The sequence below is a fragment of the Amyelois transitella genome, chromosome 6 (assembly GCF_032362555.1).
Source record: "Amyelois transitella isolate CPQ chromosome 6, ilAmyTran1.1, whole genome shotgun sequence".
Taxonomy (NCBI): Eukaryota; Metazoa; Arthropoda; class Insecta; order Lepidoptera; family Pyralidae; genus Amyelois; species Amyelois transitella.
The window spans coordinates 2,463,028-2,484,407 of record NC_083509.1 but is presented as its reverse complement, the minus strand read 5'-3'; the positions used below and the strand labels follow the sequence as shown (position 1 = coordinate 2,484,407).

General features: G+C 38.4%; 1 protein-coding gene across 4 annotated transcripts in view; it reads right to left on the bottom strand.

Annotated features, from left to right (window-relative positions):
* Positions 1-21,380, bottom strand: part of LOC106134546 (SH3 and multiple ankyrin repeat domains protein 3) — a 119,252-nt gene that overhangs the window by 14,435 nt on the left and 83,437 nt on the right. For 3 of the 4 annotated variants that reach the window (XM_060944878.1, XM_060944879.1, XM_060944881.1), the window contains 12 exons: positions 11,696-11,821; positions 10,363-10,543; positions 9,263-9,582; positions 8,740-8,934; positions 8,170-8,236; positions 7,155-7,406; positions 6,641-6,820; positions 5,534-5,655; positions 4,705-4,805; positions 3,269-3,473; positions 2,057-2,162; positions 1,413-1,517 (listed from right to left, as the gene is read on the bottom strand). In XM_060944878.1, coding sequence (XP_060800861.1) covers positions 1,413-1,517; positions 2,057-2,162; positions 3,269-3,473; positions 4,705-4,805; positions 5,534-5,655; positions 6,641-6,820; positions 7,155-7,406; positions 8,170-8,236; positions 8,740-8,934; positions 9,263-9,582; positions 10,363-10,543; positions 11,696-11,821 — 1,960 coding nt within the window. The remainder of the gene's footprint in view (positions 1-1,412; positions 1,518-2,056; positions 2,163-3,268; positions 3,474-4,704; positions 4,806-5,533; positions 5,656-6,640; positions 6,821-7,154; positions 7,407-8,169; positions 8,237-8,739; positions 8,935-9,262; positions 9,583-10,362; positions 10,544-11,695; positions 11,822-21,380) is intronic. The other variant, XM_060944880.1, reaches the window with a different exon arrangement.

Here is a 21,380-nt window from a genome sequence, read left to right as displayed (position 1 = left end):
AATTTGAATAGAGGTGTGTGTGTGAGCCGTGTGGTTGCCGGCACCAATAAAAAGAATAGGACCACTCCATCTTGTTCCCATGGATGTCGTAATAGGCGACTAAGGGATAGGCTTATAAAATTGGGATTCTTCTTTTAGGCGATGGGCTAGCAACCCGTCACTATTTGAATCTCAATTTTATCACTAAGCCAAACAGCTGAACGTGGCCTATCAGTCTTTTCAAGACTGTTGGCTCTGTCTACCCCGTAAGGGATAAAGACGTGATCATATGTATGTATGTATGTATTAGAATAGAATAGATTTATTTTCAAAATTGGATACAAGGTATCACTTATTGACGTCACATCACTTAAATCTAATTATAACAACTACCGCTTCCAAAGCGCATGTGTAGAAGAAGCGGCGGAACAAACTACACTGCAGCATTTTCATCGGACGTCAATATATAGAAATATAGATCTCATAAATCTAAATCATGGACGAATGATATACTTGTTAGAACAAAGTCTATCAATGTTTCATAACAACAAGGTACTCGTCACGATGTCAGCGTAGCAGATCCAACAGTCTCTAAATACAGAATAGCGTGATTTGTCCACATAGTGATTTGTCTCTTTTATAACTATGTGCCGTGTGGTTCCCGGCACCAATACAAAAAAGAATAGGACCACTCCATCTCTTTCTCATGGATGTCGTAAAAGGCGACTAAGGGATAGACCTATAAAATTGCGATCCTTTTTTTAGGCGATGGGCAAGCAACCTGCCACTATTTGGATCTCAATACCATCATTAAGCCGAGTAGCTGAACGTGGCCATTAAGTCTTTTCGGGACTGTTGGCTCTGTATACCCCGCAAGGGATATAGACGTGACTATATGTATGTATGTATAACTATGTACTTACTATTTTCTTGTTACTGTGTAAGTTCCTATGCAATAAAGATATAACAAACAAACAAACAAATAAACTGAAAGGTCACGTTCACCTGAATGGCTCAATGATGGAATTGAGATCCAAATAGTGACAGGTTGCTAGCTCATCGCATACGAGGAAAATCCCATGTTTATGAGCCTATCCTCTGACTGACATTTACATACTGCTCAGGGAAGAGAAGGGGGCACATACTTCGTTTAAAATTAATACATACAAACAATCTCTTGCGGGGTAGACAGAGCCAACAGTCTTGAAAAGACTGAAAGGCTATTTATCATCACCGAATAAACAAAAAGCTTCCCTTTGTTCAGACGAGCCCTGTTATAGCCAGCACGAATAATTCCAGGGGTTTCACAACTTTAACAACGGTCTTCGCTACAAGACCAACATTGAAACTGCTGATGTAATGATTTTTTTGTTTTTTTTTGACAAATTACACAGATTGAGTTATGATTTCTGTAAATTCCCGCGGGAACTCACCCCCCGCGGCTTTCCTGGGCAGCGTGGCCGCGTAGGGCCGCCCCGAGCTGGTCAGCTGGCTCTGGCTGTTGTTGGGGACTGTACACGGGTTCTCTTCCGTGGGACCTGTTGATGGAACATACTTGTTATATCGCTTAGTGGTATACTATTTGCGACTGATAGGATATAAGGTTTTGTGAAGAATTACCCATAGAGAGCTGAATATCTATGAGTCTGATTTCTTAAGAAAACATCACAATGTTTAACATAGAAGGTGAGGGCCGCAAGTATTCTGAGGTTTTAGATTTCTCTACTAATATACATACATATATATAATCACGTCTATATCCCTTGCAAGGCAGACAGAGCCCACAGTCTTCAAAAGACTGAAAGGTCACGTTCAGCTGTTTGTATATAGAATTGAGATGCAAATAATGACAGGTTGCTAGTATTAAAGTTAAGTAACGTTTTTGAACGAAAGTTTTAGTTCCTAAGTTGGCCACCGGCGCCACTTTACCTACATCTTTAGCAGAGAACGCGATACTGAGTGATTGTCATTGTTTAGTTGTACTTGTATTAAATAAAAGTTTTTTAAAAGAAATCTAGCAGTTTATTGATATTAAAAGCCTAATCCTAATACTAATATCTAAAAATCAAAGACTTACTAGCGTTGTGCAGAGACACGACAGTCATAGAGACGAGCGCGCCTGAACTGCGGATCAACTCTACCACGTGTTCGTGTGATGCTGCTGATACATCCTCGCCGTTTATCTGTAACATACATACATATGGTCACGTCTATATCCATTGTGGGGTAAACAGAGTCAACAGTCTTGAAAAGACTGATAGGCCACGCTCAGCTATTTGGCTTAATGATAGAATTGAGATTCAAAAAGTGACAGGTTGCTAGCCCATCGCCTAAAAAAGAATCCCAAGTTTGCAAGTCTATCTCTTAGTCGCCTTTTACGACATCCATGGGAAAGAGATGGAGTGGTCCTCTTTTTTGTACTGGTGCCGAACCACACGGCTGTTTATCTGTGAATAGGTTTTATATTTATATTCTATTTAAAACATCAATCCAAGAACACATGTTGAATACAAATACACTTAAGCGCCTCATTAATGACAGGTCCGAAGGATGCAGGCTCCATGGTAGACTACACCGTAGATTAGAGTAGATTACACCGATCTCTTTGGATACGACTTTCTGACTCTGTCCCGCTAAATATAAGTAATTTAGTTTATGGATTACACTTTTTGATTGGTACCAAATTTTGATCTAACGCGTCTTAAATGTTGTTAAGTTTTATGTATTAAAATAATCCACCAATAAATTATAAAACAGGTAATGACAACAGCATGATAAACGTAGAATCGCTAATACACTTATATCTTGACGGCCTCTGTGGCGCAGCGGTAGTGCGCTTGTCTGTGACACCGGGGGTCCCGGGTTCGAATCCCGGCCAGGGCATGATGAGAAAAGAACTTTCTCTGATTGGCCTGGGTCTTGGATGTTTATCTATATAAGTATTTATTATAAAACATAGTATCGTTGAGTTAGTATCTCGTAACACAAGTCTCGAACTTACTTCGAGGCTAACTCAATCTGTGTAATTTGTCCCGTATCCTACTACTATTATAAAGGCGAAAGTTTGTATGGATGTTTGTTACTCTTTCACGCAAAAACTACTGAACCGATTACCATGAAATTTGGTATGTAGGTAGCTGAAGACCCAGAATAACACATAGGCTACTTTTTATCCCAGAGTTCCCGCGGGATTGATAGGGTTTCCATGCGGACGAAGTCGCGGGCGGCCTCTAGTATATTTATATTTATCTGAGCGAAATATCGAAGAGTCCAAGAACAAGATACTGACGGCCAGCAAGAAGTCCCCCTTGCGCAGCCCCGCGCGGTCGGCGACGCCGCCCGCGTCCACGTCGTCCAGGTACTGCAGCGCGGGGCAGCGCTCCGAGGGGCGCAGCTCCATGAGCGGCGACGACGCCTTCGCCCCGCGCAGCACGAAGCCGAAGCCCCGCCGCGCGCGGTGCAGGACGACCGTACGACTTTCCATGGTGCCGTAACTGTCGTCATTTTCAAAAGAAAATATTGGAGAATATAATCATGTCTAAATCCCTTGCGGGGTAGACAGAGCCAACAGTCTTGAAAATACTGATAGGCCACGTTCAGCTATTTGGCTTTAAGATAGAATTGAGATTCAAATAGTGACGGGTTGTAAGCCCATCGCCTAAAAGTAGAATCCCAAGTTTATAAGCCTACCCCTTAGGCGCCTTTTACGACATCCATGGGAGAGAGATGGAGTGGTCTTATTCTTTTTTCTATTGGCCAGGGGTTGCACTTTCAAGACACAAATTGAATAATCCCTTAAATTAGAAGATATGACTGATATCGCAAACAACGCCTTCACATTGCGATTCTTTCATAATGTAGGCATAATGTAGTCGGCAAACTACGTTTCGCAAACGCATGTGTGAAATCTGCCTAACAATAATCCGAAAAAGTTGAGAAACTGGAACTGGAACTGAACTGGAAAACATTAGCAACATTTTACAGTTTATACGGTAAGATATTGTTTTGCGATTACATTTATAAGGCAAAGATGGTGTGACACACTGTCTACCTTCTCAATGTATCTCCAACCAGGCACTTGGAACATTTCGATTTAATTTTCAATACTTTGTACACCACAAAATGATCGTCCAACGTCTGCCGTGTGAGAGACATGGATACTAAACCCTTTAGCGTCTACGGCTCATTGTCCGGACGTGTTGACAAACAACCATTGTTTTTATTTCGGTTAATTGGGATCTGTTTGGCCTATTGTTTATTGTTAAGGCATTTGACGTTTTGATAGTTCGCGAACGATTACTTCTGCACTTTTGAGATTGAACATTCTTTGACATGATGACTTTTCAGAATGATATGTGTAGCGGGAGCGATGATTCGGCTCGACCGCAAGGAAAGGGAAGATCTTCCGCCATGCTAGGTGTAGATAAAATCGATTGCAGGCAGAAATAGTTGCGGAATGCTATACAACATGCATACATAATATCACGCGTTTTCCTGGAGGGGTAGGCAGAGACTACATCTTTCCACTTGCCACGATCTCTACATACTTCTTTCGCTTCATCCACATTCATTATCTCTCTAAAGAAAAAGATCTCTATATCTAAAGATACGATAATCTAGGTCTTCCCACTCCGACCTTTCCCTATACAAGTATCTTACATGAACCCATATTCAGAAACTGTTCATGGAGTCTTCAAAAGAATTGGAAACATGAATAATGCTTACGTTTTCTTTATCCTAGGCGCAGTTGCGCTATAAGTTTTGCTAAGTGCCATCTCCCGTCGTCCCGTTACCCTGGAATGGTGGATTGGTCCTGATGCTAAAACCTGGAATGTTTACGAGCTCGTGTCAAAATTGTGACTTTAAAACACAACAATGATTGTAAAAGGCCATGAAACAAACACAAAGAAGCGACACAAACTTTTATTCGCTTTGTTAATGTTTGAAGTGCATATTGAAATTAGTGCTGTGTCCAGTATTGTGTTATCCGTGGAAATGGTGGAACTTATATCAGACATTATCATGTATATGAAAAAAACTCGACTGACGACTGACTATTGATGGCCTCTGTGGCGCAGTGGTAGTGCGCTTGTCTGTGTAAAAAAAAAGATAAAGAAACTATGTATATAATAATTAGTCAAGTTCGCCTTGCGGATAACGTTTTCTGTCCGACAGCCATTTAATTTTAATTTGTGGTTTTATTTTAACCACTAGCTGTGTCCACGACTTCGTCCGCGTGGTATAGTTATTTTGGTCATCATTGAAGCCCTCAAAGATGAATAATTTCCCCCGTATTTTTTCACATTTTACATTATTTCTTTGCTCCTCAAAGTTGCAGCGTGATGTTATATAGCCTAAAACCTTCCTCTATAAATGGTCTACTCAACACAAAAAGAATTTTTCAACTCGAACCAGTACTTCTTGAGATTAGCGCGTTCAAACAAACAAACAAACAAACAAACTCTTCAGCTTTATAATATTAGTACAGATTTCCCTTGTATAGTCCAAGTGTGAGGTTAGTGCGTTAGGTGTGGAGTGTGGGGTGCGGTGTCACCTGGTGCAAGTGCGCGGTTTGCCGGAGACGCACCTCCTGCACGCAGTGCGGGGGGAACAGGCCCGCCGCGCCCGAGCCCCGGGTGCGGCCCTCCAGGAACCCGTCGTCGGTGGCGCCCGTCACTGGAATAAGTACACATAAGGTACCTAAATGTTTTATTTGTGTATGTATGTGTGAAATGGACTGTATCTATCAGGCCCGTGCTGGTCGATATGAAAGTAAGTTGATTTTTGTAATGAATTTTACCAATATTTCTTATAATAAAATTTTTAGTACATAAGCGGCACCAATAGAAAAAAAGAATAGGACCACTCCATCTCTTTCCCATGGATGTCGTAAAAGACGACTAAGTGATTTCTTTTAGGCGATGTGCTAGCAACCTGTCACAATTTGAATCTCAATTCTATCAAAAACGAACCAAACAGCTGAACGTAGTCTATTGGTCTTTTCGAGATTGTTGGCTCTGTATACCCCGCAAGGGGTATAGACGTGATTATATATGTATATGTATGTAGTACATAATGACCCTCATTAATAGAAATAGGTACTAACATTGGTTTTACGATGCAATTCTTAAAGTATAGTCTTCTTTACAATTAAATAAAAGTCACCATTGATAATGTTATCAACAAAATGAGCATATTAATATGTGGTTACCGTCCTTGGTGTTCAGATTTATAGGGTAATGTTTGATAAGTTATAAGTACTGCGATAGATCCGCTTATAACCTACTTTTTAAAGTAAGTTATAAATAGGACCGAAGGTTATTCGGCTTTTTGGAATGATCCTTTGCTTTGATGATGCGTTTTTTTGTTAGTTCTCACGTACAATGCGTTAGTGTGCAAAAGATTTAAAAACCAACCGATTGAAAAAGTTTTGTAACGTTAATAAGTTGACGATCTTATGTCATTATCATACTCGTATAATAAAAATCCTACGGATATGCGGAACACGAACAAAATTTTTTTGAAAAGGCATTCAAATTTCAATTTTTAACAAATCCATCGCGTAAAGCTAAGTTTCTTCTTGTCACTTCTTGCTTGAAATTAAAAAGTTTGTAAGAATACAAGGAAATAAATTTCATTGTAATTTTCATACGCCACTCACCCTCAACGATGTCCCCCTGGTTGAGCCGCAGGTGGCCGCTGGCGGCGGGCTCGTAAGGCTGCAGACACACGACGGTGGCGCCGGCGGCCGCCTGCAGCGAGCACGTGGTGGTGTCCGAGTTGCTGGTGCCCACGCCGCTCGAGTCCGAGATGATGTCGCTGGTGTCGCCCGCGCTCTTATCTGTCGACATGCCGCCGCGCCGTCAAATGACTGACTGACCCACCGCGAGCCCAGTGTGCCAACGCCTTTATATGTACGTAGGTATTCTTCAAAGGTTCGTGCACCTTGTGCTAGGAATATGTATGTTCGAAGAGAACTTACAACTATAATCTAAGGGTCACACAATCGGGGAACAAGAAGCGAAGAAGCGTCGTGAAACATCTAAGTATTTACATAGGCACATAGAACATGCATGGGTGATCGTCAAGTGATTCGGTGAGGTCGGTGCATGGTGATGGTTGTTTCCACGGGCCGCGACCTAGCGCCGTACCTGGTTTCCTGGAAGTCAGTTTACCTGTGAGGATGCTCGCGTCGTCCTCGTGGCTCGGGTGGCTGGCGTCGCTGATGCTGGAGGACGCGGAGGAGAAGGGCCGGTCGAGGCTGCAAGGGGACGCCGTGGACCCTTGTGGTCTGCGGAGCAGCGCGTCCAGCTCGGCCGGGATCCTGGTGGAGGAGGCCAGCGAGGAGCGGTCGCCCGCCGCCCACCAGCCGCCCCACGCGCCCGACCGCCGCTTAGGGTTGTACCGCGGCGGGCCCCGAAACGGCACTGAAAGTGTTCCATTAGCAAACCGAAACTAATACCGAAAGTAAATGTGCATCAAATAAATTGAAAAATAAACGGGTCTCAACACAACAGTAACGGTGCCGGAACTAAACATTAAACTTTTATATAAAAAGCAAATACATAATAACCTTCGTGTTACTATAATTTAAGTACAACGGTGTTCGTGTTAGTGAATTATATTTCATTAAATATTTTATAAAATATGTATAATAATTCAGTTTATGTAGCGTTATTGTCCAATATACAACCATCACCATCATGATAAGCAATGAATAGAAACATCTAGATAAAATAAGTAAATACACAGTAAATAGAATGGGTGATATCATGCAGTAGAAATATTCAGAACAATTAATGATAAAAATAAAATATTATACTGGATGTAAGTATAATATAATGTTAATTTAATAAATACCGATATTGCGTTTGCATTTGCTTGTTAGATAAACACTAATTTCCCAGGATTCTTAAACGAATACATAGGTAAACTCATTATAAGGCGACGAAATATTTTTTTTTATAAAGTATATATATACATTTACATAAAATTTTGTTTACTGTGTGATTTTTTTTAATATTATGTATACCAGCCATGAAGATCGAATCTATATTATGAAACAAATACCTACAGTAACTTATGTATACATAATATTATTTTTTGTTCAGATATTTAAGAATCCAAAGAATATTTACTTGTATAAAGCAAAAGCCATGCATTAAAATTATTATTAGGTTCGGCACTCACCAACTTCTTCCGCTTTATAATTTTTTATAACTTCTGCTAATTCCAAATTACCAGCTATCACTGCCACCTGAAAATGAAACAAATATTAACTTGCGGAAAGTTAAAAAATTAAAAGTGCGGAAGTTAAAACAGAGTTAATTATTTTAATTTGTTTTACCAATATGGATTACCGCCTAAAATTAAAAAACAGAAACAGGCGTAAATTAAGATGGTTTTACAATTTTTAAGTGCATATATTCTTCTTATTTCAAATTCGTAGATGGCCAGCAACAAACAAAGAGTTTGGATTTGCGTTTTAAACCTATGTACTGGTATTTTTATTGCCGTGTGGCCAGCTTTTTTTTTCTTTTTTTTTGTAGACAATTCTGTTATTTATGTACGTTTAAAGCATTTCTATTTTATTTTTTACTGCACTAACAGCTTAAAAACTTTTTACTTGATCTATGTAAGTAGTTGATAATTTTTAACGTAACACAGCGACTTCCTATCCCATTTGTGAATTTTTTACCTTCCTACTCAAAAATTTAATATATAATTAATAATATTATTATACATATTTATATATCGTACCTGGTAGGGCGACTGATTAGCATAATTGAGGGCTTCCTTATCACATCCCCTGAACAAGAGCTGCCTTGCGCAGGAGTCCTGCGCGTTGACCGCACACACATGTAAGGGAGTATTGCCTGAAGCATTGCGCGCGTTCATATCCGCGCCATAGAAGAGAAGGTGGTCTAAATGCTGGACCAGGCCGTGACGACACGCCTGAAATTAAAAATGGTCGATTTATAAACTTCGTCGGCGGGAAAATATGAGTTATCCAGTATAATAATCTTCATGTCATCATTAAGCCATGTTATACTCCTATGGCGTATCTCCCAGTTATCTCTTCTCTGGAGGTGCCACACAACGACTCAAGAGTGGGTAAGACAAGAGTAGGTTATTAAAGGAAGGGAATCCTGTTTGACCTTCGTGACCATGTTGACCATGAAAACGTAAGCCAGCTTGGTTCGTGGAGAACAAACACCAGGAAGATCAACGATGTAAGGGATCCACTGCACCGCGGTCTTCAACAGCAACTTCAAGTACTGACCTGATGCACCTCCTGCCACCCTTGAAGGTCTGTAGCACCAATGGTAGCGTGATCATGCAGCAGCGTCTCACACAATAACGGGTCCGTCTTATTGGTCACCGACAAGTACAAAGGGGTTAGCGCCTTGCCATCTTTATAATTAGGCGACGCCCCCAATTCTAGCAATGTTTTGACAGCTTCTAGAGAATTCTTTTCGACAGCTCTGTGCACGGCAGTGCTGCCATCTTTAGTTCGGTAGTCGAGGAGGGCGCCACCGTTCACCAGGGCTATTAGCACCTTCCCAGGGGATTTCAGTCCGGCCGCGATTGTTAGGGGCGTTTCTGGAAGGTAGATAAATAGATTTTAAAATACAGAGTAGATGTAATTGTAATACGTAGTTTACGTTAAAAGGACTGATTATTTTAAATCCTTCGTCCATTTGATGCGCGAGCGGTAATTGACCTTTAAATCAAAATTTAATAAGATATAATAAAAAGTATAAAAAAATAAACGTCGGTTAAAAATTCACGTTTCTCTTATCATGTTATCATAACCTTCAGCATTAGAGACGCAGTTTCTACCACTGCGTCTAATAATCACACTAAGAAAATCATCAATAACCCTACCAATACGTTATGAATTGGCTACGGCGGGCTCAAGGCTAGACCGATATTTATCAGATTATCCACGGCTCAATTGAAACGCAACAATAGCCATACAGTTTGGTCTCCTCGAACAATGGTAGATAAAGGATCAGTATGCAAATGTTTGAAGACATACCGACTGTTAAGACTACCGTAGTACGGCATTTCAATGCGAAACTAGATAACAATTCACAAAACCGTACGAATTTTATGTTTGGGTATTGATGTGTGTCGCATGATTGATATGTATCGGAAGATTTTATTGTCACGGTTACCTAGGAAGTAGGTAGGTATAACATTTCCAGGCCGTTTCATTATTATATTCAGAAGGTTCTATATTATCTCGTGGATTTTTTTTTTAAATCATTATTTCTATGTGTAAGTAGGCCAAAAATGTTGCAATTGTGTGTTGACATATAAGTCTATATAATTATGTTATTAAGATTCAAAAACTAAATAGACTGAAAAACATTTTACCTCCCGTTTCTTGACAGTGAAAGTTGGGGTCCAGTCCCTTGGCGCAGGCCTTGGTGATCTTGTCGATCTGCGCGTGCGTCACGTGTTCCAGGAACCGCCGCAGGTTGGCGCGCGAGTGCAGCGCTTTTAGCGTCTTCTCGTCCAGTTTCAGCATCTTGTACACTCGCCTTTTGTATTTTAGCTGAAATGAACGTCAAAAATTGTTTAGTTTTAAGTAAAATAATCGCTATGAACTATGTTAGACGTTTAAAACCATGTATGTTTTAAACGTCTAACATAACTATGTTAGACGTTTAAAACAGCTATAAACTTATAGCGATTATTTTTAGCGATGGTTAACAATCACAATTCCCATATATTAAAAACGTTTACGTGACTTAAGACCCTCTCTCTGAATCATGGATATAGCCTAATAATAAAGGGATTCTAATTTACTAAAAGTCATTCTGGCATAAATTCACTTCGAGTCCCGCTTGGAGAAGGAGGTCCATATAAGGTTCGCTGAAGGTTTATCGATATTGGAGGAGTGCTTATTTTCTTAGTAACCTCGAGTAGATTGAGTTGAGATAGAGCACTTGTCTTATTCGACAATAGGTAGTATTGCTTAGCCCAAAGGAAGCAATCCCTAGTAGTGATATATGTATTCTGATGGTAATACTTAAGTACTCTTACTAAAGAAACGAGTAAGATATACATTCCTCAAAAACACACCAGCTGAATTATCTAATACGGTAAGCGGCGGCAAATTCAACTAAACTTATTTTCTTACTCCTGTTTATTAGAAGTAGCGTAATAATCACCTGGTTTACATAATTTCTGTCCTATTAGAGCAACTGGTTTACCCATAATTAAGCTGAGAATTATCGTTAGGTGGCGCTTTATTTATCGGTAGGCTAGTGGCGTTTATTCGGCGGTGCCCTTATAAGGGAAATGCGGACGTGCGCACGAGTGTTAGGGCGTAATAAATTACAAATAATACATTTTCGCAATGCTAGGATATGATTTGTTTCATTATTTTAGTAGTTCTGTCGAGCTAGTTTTTGACTTAGCATAATTCTTAATGTACATACATACAGTCACGTTTATATCCTTTGCGGGGTAGACAGAGCCAATAGTCTTGAAAAAATTGAAATACCACGCTGAGCTGTATGGCTTAATGATAGACTTGCGGTTAATATAATGACAGGTTGCTTTTCCCTTTTGATGTGGAAAGATGTGGTGTTCTATTTTAAAATATATTAAATATGTAAATACATTGATTTATGGATGTGGATGTTATAGGCTATGTATGTACCACAGGCGAAGTCGTGGCGGTCCGCTAGTATATACCTACCTCGAGGTACCCGACAGGTCCGTTGAAGGGGTAGTCTCCCAACCGCCGTTCCTCGTCCAGGAACTTGCCGGCCTTGCCATTGACCGGCGGGCAGAAGAGACCATAGTTGAAGCTCTCTTTCAGCTCCTGAAAAGGATAAAATAGTTATATCTGGGTACCTAATAAACTTTATTTTATCTCAACCAAACTTGCTTTGCGAAAACTTCTTAATTAAATTTTCCTAAGTACAGCTCGATAAATTTTGGAGTCAATAGTAATATACTCGTAGGTAAGTGAGTAGGTATTTAACAATATACATAATACGAATAATTGACGATTGAATTTGTCGGCTTCTGTGGCGCAGCGGTAGTACGCTTGTCTGAGACACCGGAGGTCCCCGGGTTCGAATCCCGGTTAGGGCATGATGACAAAAGAACTTTTTCTGATTGACCTGAGTCTTGGATGTTTATTTATGTAAGTATTTATTATAAAATATTGTTGAGTTAGTATCTCGTAACACAAGTCTCGAACTTACTTCGAGGCTAACTAAATAGTAATTAAAAATGATCTTAAATAACTCCCCTACTGGTAAAAAATAATATCATTTGAAGGAGTCAATCTAGTAGCAGGTTTAACTATACTTAATGAAACATTATAACTTGACAACTTTATCTCTGTAAAGCAGACTCATTTGATTCTATTTAAGAAAGATATGAATCTTTATCTTAACTGTTAAATTCATTAAGTTAATAGACTGTGAATGGTCAGGCGAAGACGTAGAGACTATCGTTCACGTAATTACTGTTATCGACGCAACATAATAACTTAAAAAGGGCGCATTAAGTACAATAAATCTTGTGGATAGATGAACAATTAAGTGTACAGACGGGTGGTAAAGTTAATAAAGATGAAGAAATATACTTCATACTAATTATCTTGTCGATTTATATGATACGTAATTTATGAAGTTATTACTAATATTGAAATGCGAATGGTTGTCTGGATTTATGATACCTATGTGGAAAATAAAAGAAATGATTATAGTTACTTGAAGAGGAATTATTAAATATAGTATCGTTGCGTTAGTATCTTGTAACATAAGTCTCGAAATTATGTTTATCGAGTAAAAAAGAAGAGACTTGAAGTTTGAAGATTGAGATTACATTTTAAAACAACTGTAAAAATTTAAGGAATATGTAAAACATAGTTACCACCTTTTAATAGTCTGCTAATGTAAATAATTTTTTATTTTATTTTTTTTGTGGCCATTATTTCGACCTTATTGGCACTTTTTCCTTTTTTTAAGACAATGGATGAATGATCAATATCGGAATGATGATTATTGATACCTATAACAATAAGTACCTAATGAAAAGTAAAGACTGATTAAAAACTAAATTATTTTTTTGGCGTAATTGTTCGGGGCTACCTCCATATGTGCGTTTCGTCCAAAAACACGTTTTTCATAAATTATGCATGTTTATTCAATACCGTACTACTCATAGAGTGTTTGAGAGCCTGACTTGCACCTATGAAATATCGCAGTTGCAACAACACACGAATAAGACGGAATATCTCGTATGTCCGCCCGTCATTATTCAGACTAGTTTGCCTTCGAACATTAGTAGGTACTTGTCATTCTAACCACAAAGCCTACACAAACTCACAATATAATTTAAAGGTAGATTCTGAAATACCATGTGTAGGCAACCTTCTTTATGTACGCCATAGCAACGATTGCCATGGTTTAGGTTTAGGTTAGGAAAAAATGTCAAAGATTATAATATATTTTTATTTTATGTCTAACAATATATAATTTTAAACTGATTCTTTCTCTCATATTTTCTCCTTCTGTCTTGTGTAGTATCTTGATCAAATTAAAGACGTTCTGGTAAAGGGTCAGGAGTACCCGAAACCGCCGAGTTTGCAATAAGAGAGTTATGAATGTGGATGAAGCGAAGGAAGTATGCAGAGATCGTGGCAAGTGGAAAAAGGTAGTCTCTGCCTACCCCTCCGGGAAAGAGGCGTGATTTTATGTATGTATGTCTTGTGTAGTGAATAACTAACTTTGTGCCTATACTTCCTACACCATGTTTATTAGACACGACTAGCAGCAACGAAACGTCGGGTGGTAGTAATCCATTTGGATTGGGATATTATTTAAATCGTAAAAATTTTTTCTACGCCACAAGGGATATAGACGTGACTATATTATATACTAGCTGTGCCTGCGACTTCGTCCGCGTGGAATAGTTATTTTGGGCATCATTGAAGCCCTCAAGGATGCTCCTTCCCCGATATTTTTCACATCTTCCATTATTTCTTCGCTCCTAATAGTTGCAGATAGACGTTATATAGCCTAAAGCATTCCTCGATAAATGGTCTATTCAACACAAAAATAATCTTATAAATCAAACCAGTAGTTCTTGAGATTAGCACATTCAAACAAACAAACAAACTCTTCAGTTTTATAATATTAGTATAGATTAATATAAGATCGTGGCAAGTGGAAAGAGGTAATCTCTGCCTACCCCTCCGGGAAAGAGGCGTGATTTTATGTATGTATGTACAAATCTAAGTGCCTATTTAAACTAAAGAAAATATTCTAATATAATTATAATCAGAAATATGTACCTACAACTTACAAAATAAAAAGAAATGAGAATAAAGTTGAAACGCCTGTGCAATACTGTCTTGCCGTCGTCGGGTCTTCCCATACTCCCTTAAGGGAGTCAGAGTAGATTGGTCAGGGTTTTTGGCCCTCTTCAATGGCATCATCGCTGCCTATGACTGTAGGCAGGTCGATGGGGTGGCCGTGACGGCCTGGGTCTTCACGTCTTCATACACTGGGAGTTCCCATCGGCGGCGGCGTTGTCACTGGTCGACGACGTCAGCCGCGAGGCAGCGAGGGGAGGGTTTCACCCGATGGCCCGGAGGGCGGGCGTGGAGCGGCGCGATGCCGCGCAGGTGGCTGTGTGATGACGCGTCCGCCCTCTCGAATATCTAGGTTCTCCCACTTCAGGTCCCTGAGGATCGTCGAGTTCCTTACGTAGCACGGGGCTCTGACGACTGCTCTGAGACTTTGGTTCTCTTGGGCTCTGAGTCTTCTCCTGTTGGTCTCAGAGCAGAATGCGTACCACGCCGGGGCCGCGTACGTGAGGCGGGATCTGACGTACGTTTGGTAGATCCCGAGCTTCGTCCTCAGGGGGAGGCTGGAGGAGAGAACTGCGTGAAGTCTCCCCCTGGCTGCCTTGGTCATGAAGCTTACGCTCGCCTCCTGCCCCTTTTATACCCTGCCGCCGCTAGCCGCGTCGAGCGCGGCAACCGTTACGCAAAAATAATCCTTATAGCATGATTCAGTATTTACGCGCGATGGCTTGTTAGGGTATTTTATTTCATGTATAAGTTTGGTGTTTCTATACCGATTTCGATGATTCTTTTTTTATTGAATAGGTACTTATATTAATTTTAAGAATAACGAATGAGTGTGAGTGTTATTGGTATTATAAACATCAGAGTAAAGAAATATAATCAGAAATCTCCGAACTGCTAAGCTATTAGGAATTAAACGTGTTATTGTGAGTCAACTATAAAAGATAGACTTATGCTGTCGTGGGATATTTTATTAATAATTTTATGTAGAATATTTCCGTTATACATGGTTTCGCTGTATCTTTAACCATTAAGGCTTCACACGCGACGGAAGCTTAAAAAATCAAGTAACTTCTCCCGTTTTCCCAACATTTCCTTTCACTGCTCTGCTCCTAGTGATTGTAGCGCAATGAAAAGTATACTATAACCTGCTCAGGAGTATGAAGAATACCTGTACCAAGTTTCATTAAAATCCGTCCAGTAGTTTTTGTTTCTATAAAGAACATACAGACAGACAGATAGACAGACAGACAGACAGACAGACAGACAAAAAATTTACTGATTGCATTTTTGGCATCAGTATCGATCACTAATCACCCCCTGATAGTTATTTTAAAAATATATTCCATGTACAGAATTGACCTCTCTACAGATTTATTATAAGTATAGATAATATGCTTGCATATTTACTGTGGTTTGAGACTAACTTTTAATTGACTCTCCATCTTGTTATTGACGGCCTCTGTGGCGCAGCGGTAGTACGCTTGTCTGTGACACCGGAGGTCCCGGTTTCGAATCCCGGCCAGGGCATGATGAGAAAAGAACTTTCTCTTCTGATTGGTCTGGGTTTTGGATGTTTGTCTTTATAAGTATTTATTATAAAGTCTAGTATCGTTGAGTTAGTATCTCGTAACACAAGTCTCGAACTTACTTCGAGGCTAACTCAACCTGTGTTATTTGTCCCGTATATATTTATTTATTTATATAAGCTAAGTTACCGATTGTATTCTACATACCGATCAACCCAGTTCGACCCAGACAGACCTGTACATCCAACATAGCTAGTTACAGTTATATTAATTAGTGACTAGCGCACTGGCCGTCGCTAATAAATGGTGACGGAAATACGTGTTTTCCGATGTATTGGAGCGATTATGTGAACTTTGATGAACATCGTAATTGCTAACTGTATACGTGTTTGCCTAATGACCAGGGTTCGATGTGGCAGTAGGTGTTTATAGGCCTGTGAGTGGTTAAATCCTTGAAGAAACAGTTAAGAGATTTGTTTACAGTAAAGATAGACTTCATGCATTACAGATTTGAATCATCTTACCATGATTTGAGATAGGAATAATTATCTCAGTTTCAATACAATCAGGATTCGCCGCAAGGCAGCAGCAAAATTCCATATGCTTTGTAAATAAATTGTAAAGTTTTACAGAAATCGGTTGCCTGATGATTTACGCATGCCATTCTGGGAACGTTTCTGCGAGTTGCCAGACCTTGTAAATATCTAAAAAAAGATGTATTTTTTATGCTGTATTATAATTTGTCATTCTTGTGTTCAAAGATGTTTGATAATATGTCTGTAGTTCATTCGCTTAACGAAGTATGATCTATTTGCTATGGCATCGATTGATGGTTCGATCCCGTCAGTGCAGATTGCAGTTGCATCGCTAGGCCACCGGGTCATAGACAAGAAGGTTTATAAATGACAGCAAACTCTGTTATTTATGATTACACTCGAGATGGGAATGGAGACTGTGGAGAATCATTGTAACTATAGATTAGCTTCGGCTCAACAAAAAGGTTTTTCGATTAAGTATATTATAATTGAAAGTATGTATGTTACATGCAAGTAGGTATAAAGTGGAAAATGTATTTATAATAAATATTTATTAAATTAAATAATAAAACAGCAGTTATCAGTAACATGCTTCGTGAAATTGCAACAGTAGTTTTACAGCATCATGCTCAGTCATTCGGTTTATGATAAATACACCGGTGTAACCTGTGTTACAACAAGTGCAGGTATTTTTTTTTACAAAGTAGGCATTAAGTAGGTTCTTATTACAAAGTCGCTCAAAAGATGACCTAAATTTTTCACAATTTAGGGAAAGCGATTCAAATATCGAATGTGAAAATTGATTAACAATTTTATTAATGCCTGTACTTCTAAGGTGTTCTAAGTTTGAATCAGCAAGCAGTCGCCACTGAGATGACGTAGACAGCACAGATTAACAAGGATGATATATCGGCGACGGGTTACAACGTCGTCGGCTGTAAGTTATAGTAGGAAGAAAAGATATAAAGCGTGCTAAGTAAAGCTATTGGGTGCTTGGTTTAGAACATGCAATTTGTAAGACAGATATCATTGTTCAACGCTTTATACCTACTATGTACCTACATATGTACTTACTAAAGTAATCTTAACGTAAAATAATATTTGGACAACCAATTTGTACTCTTATTTTAATGCAAACTTTTCGCATTTGCAGATTATTATTTCACAGTGTATTCGTGAATTCTGAAATATCAAATAGGTTTGAAAGCTTTCCTTTTTAATTAGCGTAAAATATATTTCAATAAAACATTGATACTGCAGCAGCCATTTCATTTTTCAAAGACTGATATTAGCAGAGGGGTTCCGATCCGATCTTGATATGAACTCCGGTGAAAATATCGGAAACACGGCGGATATATTGCCGGCCTGGCGTATTCATGGTCCGGATTATCCTTTCGCTTCTACGAATATAACTTTATATTAAGACTATTTTAAGCCTCCGCACGGCCTACAAATACGCGCTGGTACGAAATAAATTACATTTTTACATAAGATTAAATAATTTTTTTACCGTGTGGTTCCCGGCACCAATACAAAAAAGAATAGGACCACTCCATCTCTTTCCCATGGATGTCGTAAAAGGCGACTAAGGGATAGGCTTATAAACTTGGGATTCCTTTTTAGGCGACGGGCTAGCAACCTTTCACTATTAGAATCTCAATTCTATCATTAAGCCAAAAAGCTGAACGTGGCCATTCAGTCTATTCGAGACTGTTGGCTCTGTCTTCCCCGCAAGGGATATAGACGTGACTATTATGTTATGTATGTTATGTTAAATAATTTTTTTAAGAGCATGAGATGCGAGAGAGAATGGAATACTCGTATTTTCAATGGTTTTATTTTTAATCCGATTGCAGCTGAAGTTATCAGTTCGTAAAATTTATAGAACGCAAAATAAAATTTGCTTGTTCGAATTTTGAATATTTAATGTGATAGGTAAATTATGGCAATTTATCATTGAGAGGTTAAATTCGAGGAACCTTAACCGAAATTGACGAGCTTGCATGAAGAAAGTATGAATGTGGATGAAGCGAAATAAGGTGCAGGCGTACTGGACAGTTTTTTTAAAAAAATTTTGAATTCAAATTTATTTGAATTTGTCTATCTAGTCTCTGCCAACCATTTTTTGACGAAGCCTGCTGCGGAACTTCCGGAAAACCAGTCTGTCATTTTATAAAAATAACTCCTTATAATTGATTAGCACATTCAGTATTTCTTTTACAAAATATTTTATTTTCCCGCATAGGTATATTAATGTTACAACTGTTGAGAAACGCGCGTGACAAGTACCTCCTTTTATTAGCCGAAGCCAAACATTAGAATTAATCTAAGTACATTTTATCTTGTTTACCGACACCCAATCCCACTTAATTAAATTATCCCACCCAAGATTATGTGGTTCTGGTTAATCCATATAACAGTACAGCGACGTAGGCAGAACCGTGTGAGCCCACGTGCAGTAGGTGTTCCTGTTTCTGTTATAGACATATAATTGTTACTAGACTGAATATTTGTTAAAACATATAAAAAATGTCAATGTCATCCTCATGGGATGTCACTGCCATTTTTTATATGTTCTCTTTAGCTAATATCTAGTTGAAATTTATTTAATGGAATTGTTGTTTATCAGCTCGCAATAAGAACACTACAAATAAAACTATTTGTTGACCAGGAAAAGTTAATTGATAGACAATGTAAGGTACATTGGCCTTGTATTAAAGTATATGGTTGTAAAAGGTCGAGAAGATATTTTTGTCATCATTGTACCTAGTACGTTTACGGTAAGGTTTCCATAATCAACTTTCCCAGATAAATTTATTATTATACTCGTACGAGGAAACTTTTTAACTTCGCCGAACAAGTATTGCGATCAATTTATAAGTTCATTAGAATTTTTTGTTCTAATATTAAATTTTTTAGTATGTACTTGCATAAATAATTAAAATTTTACGTTCCACCTCAACTTATTTAATCAGACTTCTGAAATCAAAAGTCATGTCTGTCCTTCAAAAAGGTCTATGGGCCGCCAAGAACAACAATTAAAGCGCAAGTTAGCATACAATGGCTGTCGACACTGTGTCGATGTGTCGTGTTACTGGGTCACTGGATTGATACAGCTTACCAAAGAATAGGGCTCAGATATAGCGGTTACAGCCATTTTGTACGAAGTTTATATGATTTCTAGCTTAATGACCATATTGTCGTTGTACAGATGTACAGACTAAAAAACATTCACAGAAAAAAGAAAGAATGTATGGAGAACGCTCCACTTCAACTTACCAAGACAAGACGTGTCTTACAAATATTAGAAGACTGTTACGGGCTTTAAAGATCAGGGTTGAAAAGAGTTTGAGAGAAATTATTACTTAGTAAATAAAGATACTGTCTGATAGTAAAATATGGTAGAAACAAAACTTATCACTTTCGTAAATGAAATCTCTGTGTCATGTGAGACTTTGGAAGATCGTGTTTCGCGGTTTTGTTTTAAAAGCCTGAAAGGCCACGTTTAGTCGTTTGGTTTAATGGTAGAATTAATTGAGATTCAAATAATGACAGGTTGCTAGCCCATCGCCTAAAAGAGGAATCCCAAGTATATAAGCCTATCCATTAGGGTGTCCCGTCGATGTATGAAAAAATTTTTTTTTAAGCTACTCTAATGCAAGAGGTGTCAAAATTTGCGTAATTGTATAGACTATACAAATATAGTAAAAATAGTTGAATTGCGTGTCGTCTTTAGGGTTCTACCACACTTGAAAGTTTACAAAATTTTATATTTTACCATATGATCTTATACACCTGAAATGAAATAAAAATCAAGTTACAAAGTTATTTTTTTCATTAAAATCAGTGTTTTAAGGTACAAGAAAACAACTGAAACAAAATTGAAGCTGTAAATTAAAACAGAAAGTTAAAAATTAAATTTATTCTTGTATGTAAAATTTGGCATTTCTGCTCGAGATTGTAACCTGTTTCGTATAAATCCATTTCTAGAAGAATCGTCCATTACACTTTGAGAGGCCTCTGTAACTAGTCTTATATCAATACCCTTAACATTTTTTTAAACTTCTGTACGAGATTTAGATACAGCTCTGTGAATTTTGTTTTTATCGACAACCAGAGTATTCTTTATCTTCGGCAGAAACCAAGCTGACGTCAGCTAAAACTGCAGAAACTACAGCAGCAGCAGATCGCGTAGACAAACCTTATCTATCACAGATCTAAGCAACTGTTGGTAATTGCAATGTATTCCGGTTTGCTTTTGAGGGAGATGGTGTCTCTGTCGAATAAACGTTCGTCGGCGATGAATATATTAACGTTTCTGAAGGAAATGGAAGCATCAAATTTTTGTCTGAATTTGTAGCTATAGAATCACATTCTCGAATGAAAGAAGACTTTATAGCCGCCCTTGTAGACTCGTCGACTTGTCTCTGCTGTCGTTTCATTATTCTAGCTTTTTCCTTTCTATCAAACCACTTATAGCCATTTTTCTGTCATTTCTTTGGTCCAACAAAAAAGCTCGCTTATTAATGGAAACTTTCATATTTTTGGACACGAACAAGATACAAATGAACTGCATTTACAAGCAGCAACGTCAAAAAGCTTCTCAGATAATTTTAAAAATAACTTTACTTTGTTTTCCAAACTGTAATTTTGCTTGCTTTTGGGGTATCTTTTTAAATTGAGGTACTTCTCGTAATACGACTTCAGCAATTGAGTGATTCGCTCCTTAGTTACTGATGGAATTGAAGCTTTAGCCCAGATGCTAATCATTTTTTCGGATATAATTGAAAATATATTTGAATTGGATGAATCTTTTCCATTGATCGTGACTTTTAAGTCATATCTGACAAATACAATATATTTAATCAGGTCTTTTATAGTTGGTAGCTGTTGGTCATACATTTCTTGGTATGGTCCCAATAAATCACAACTAGTATCACTATGCCTCGAACTCATTATTAAAATAGGACTATAGCAATAACTTATTAC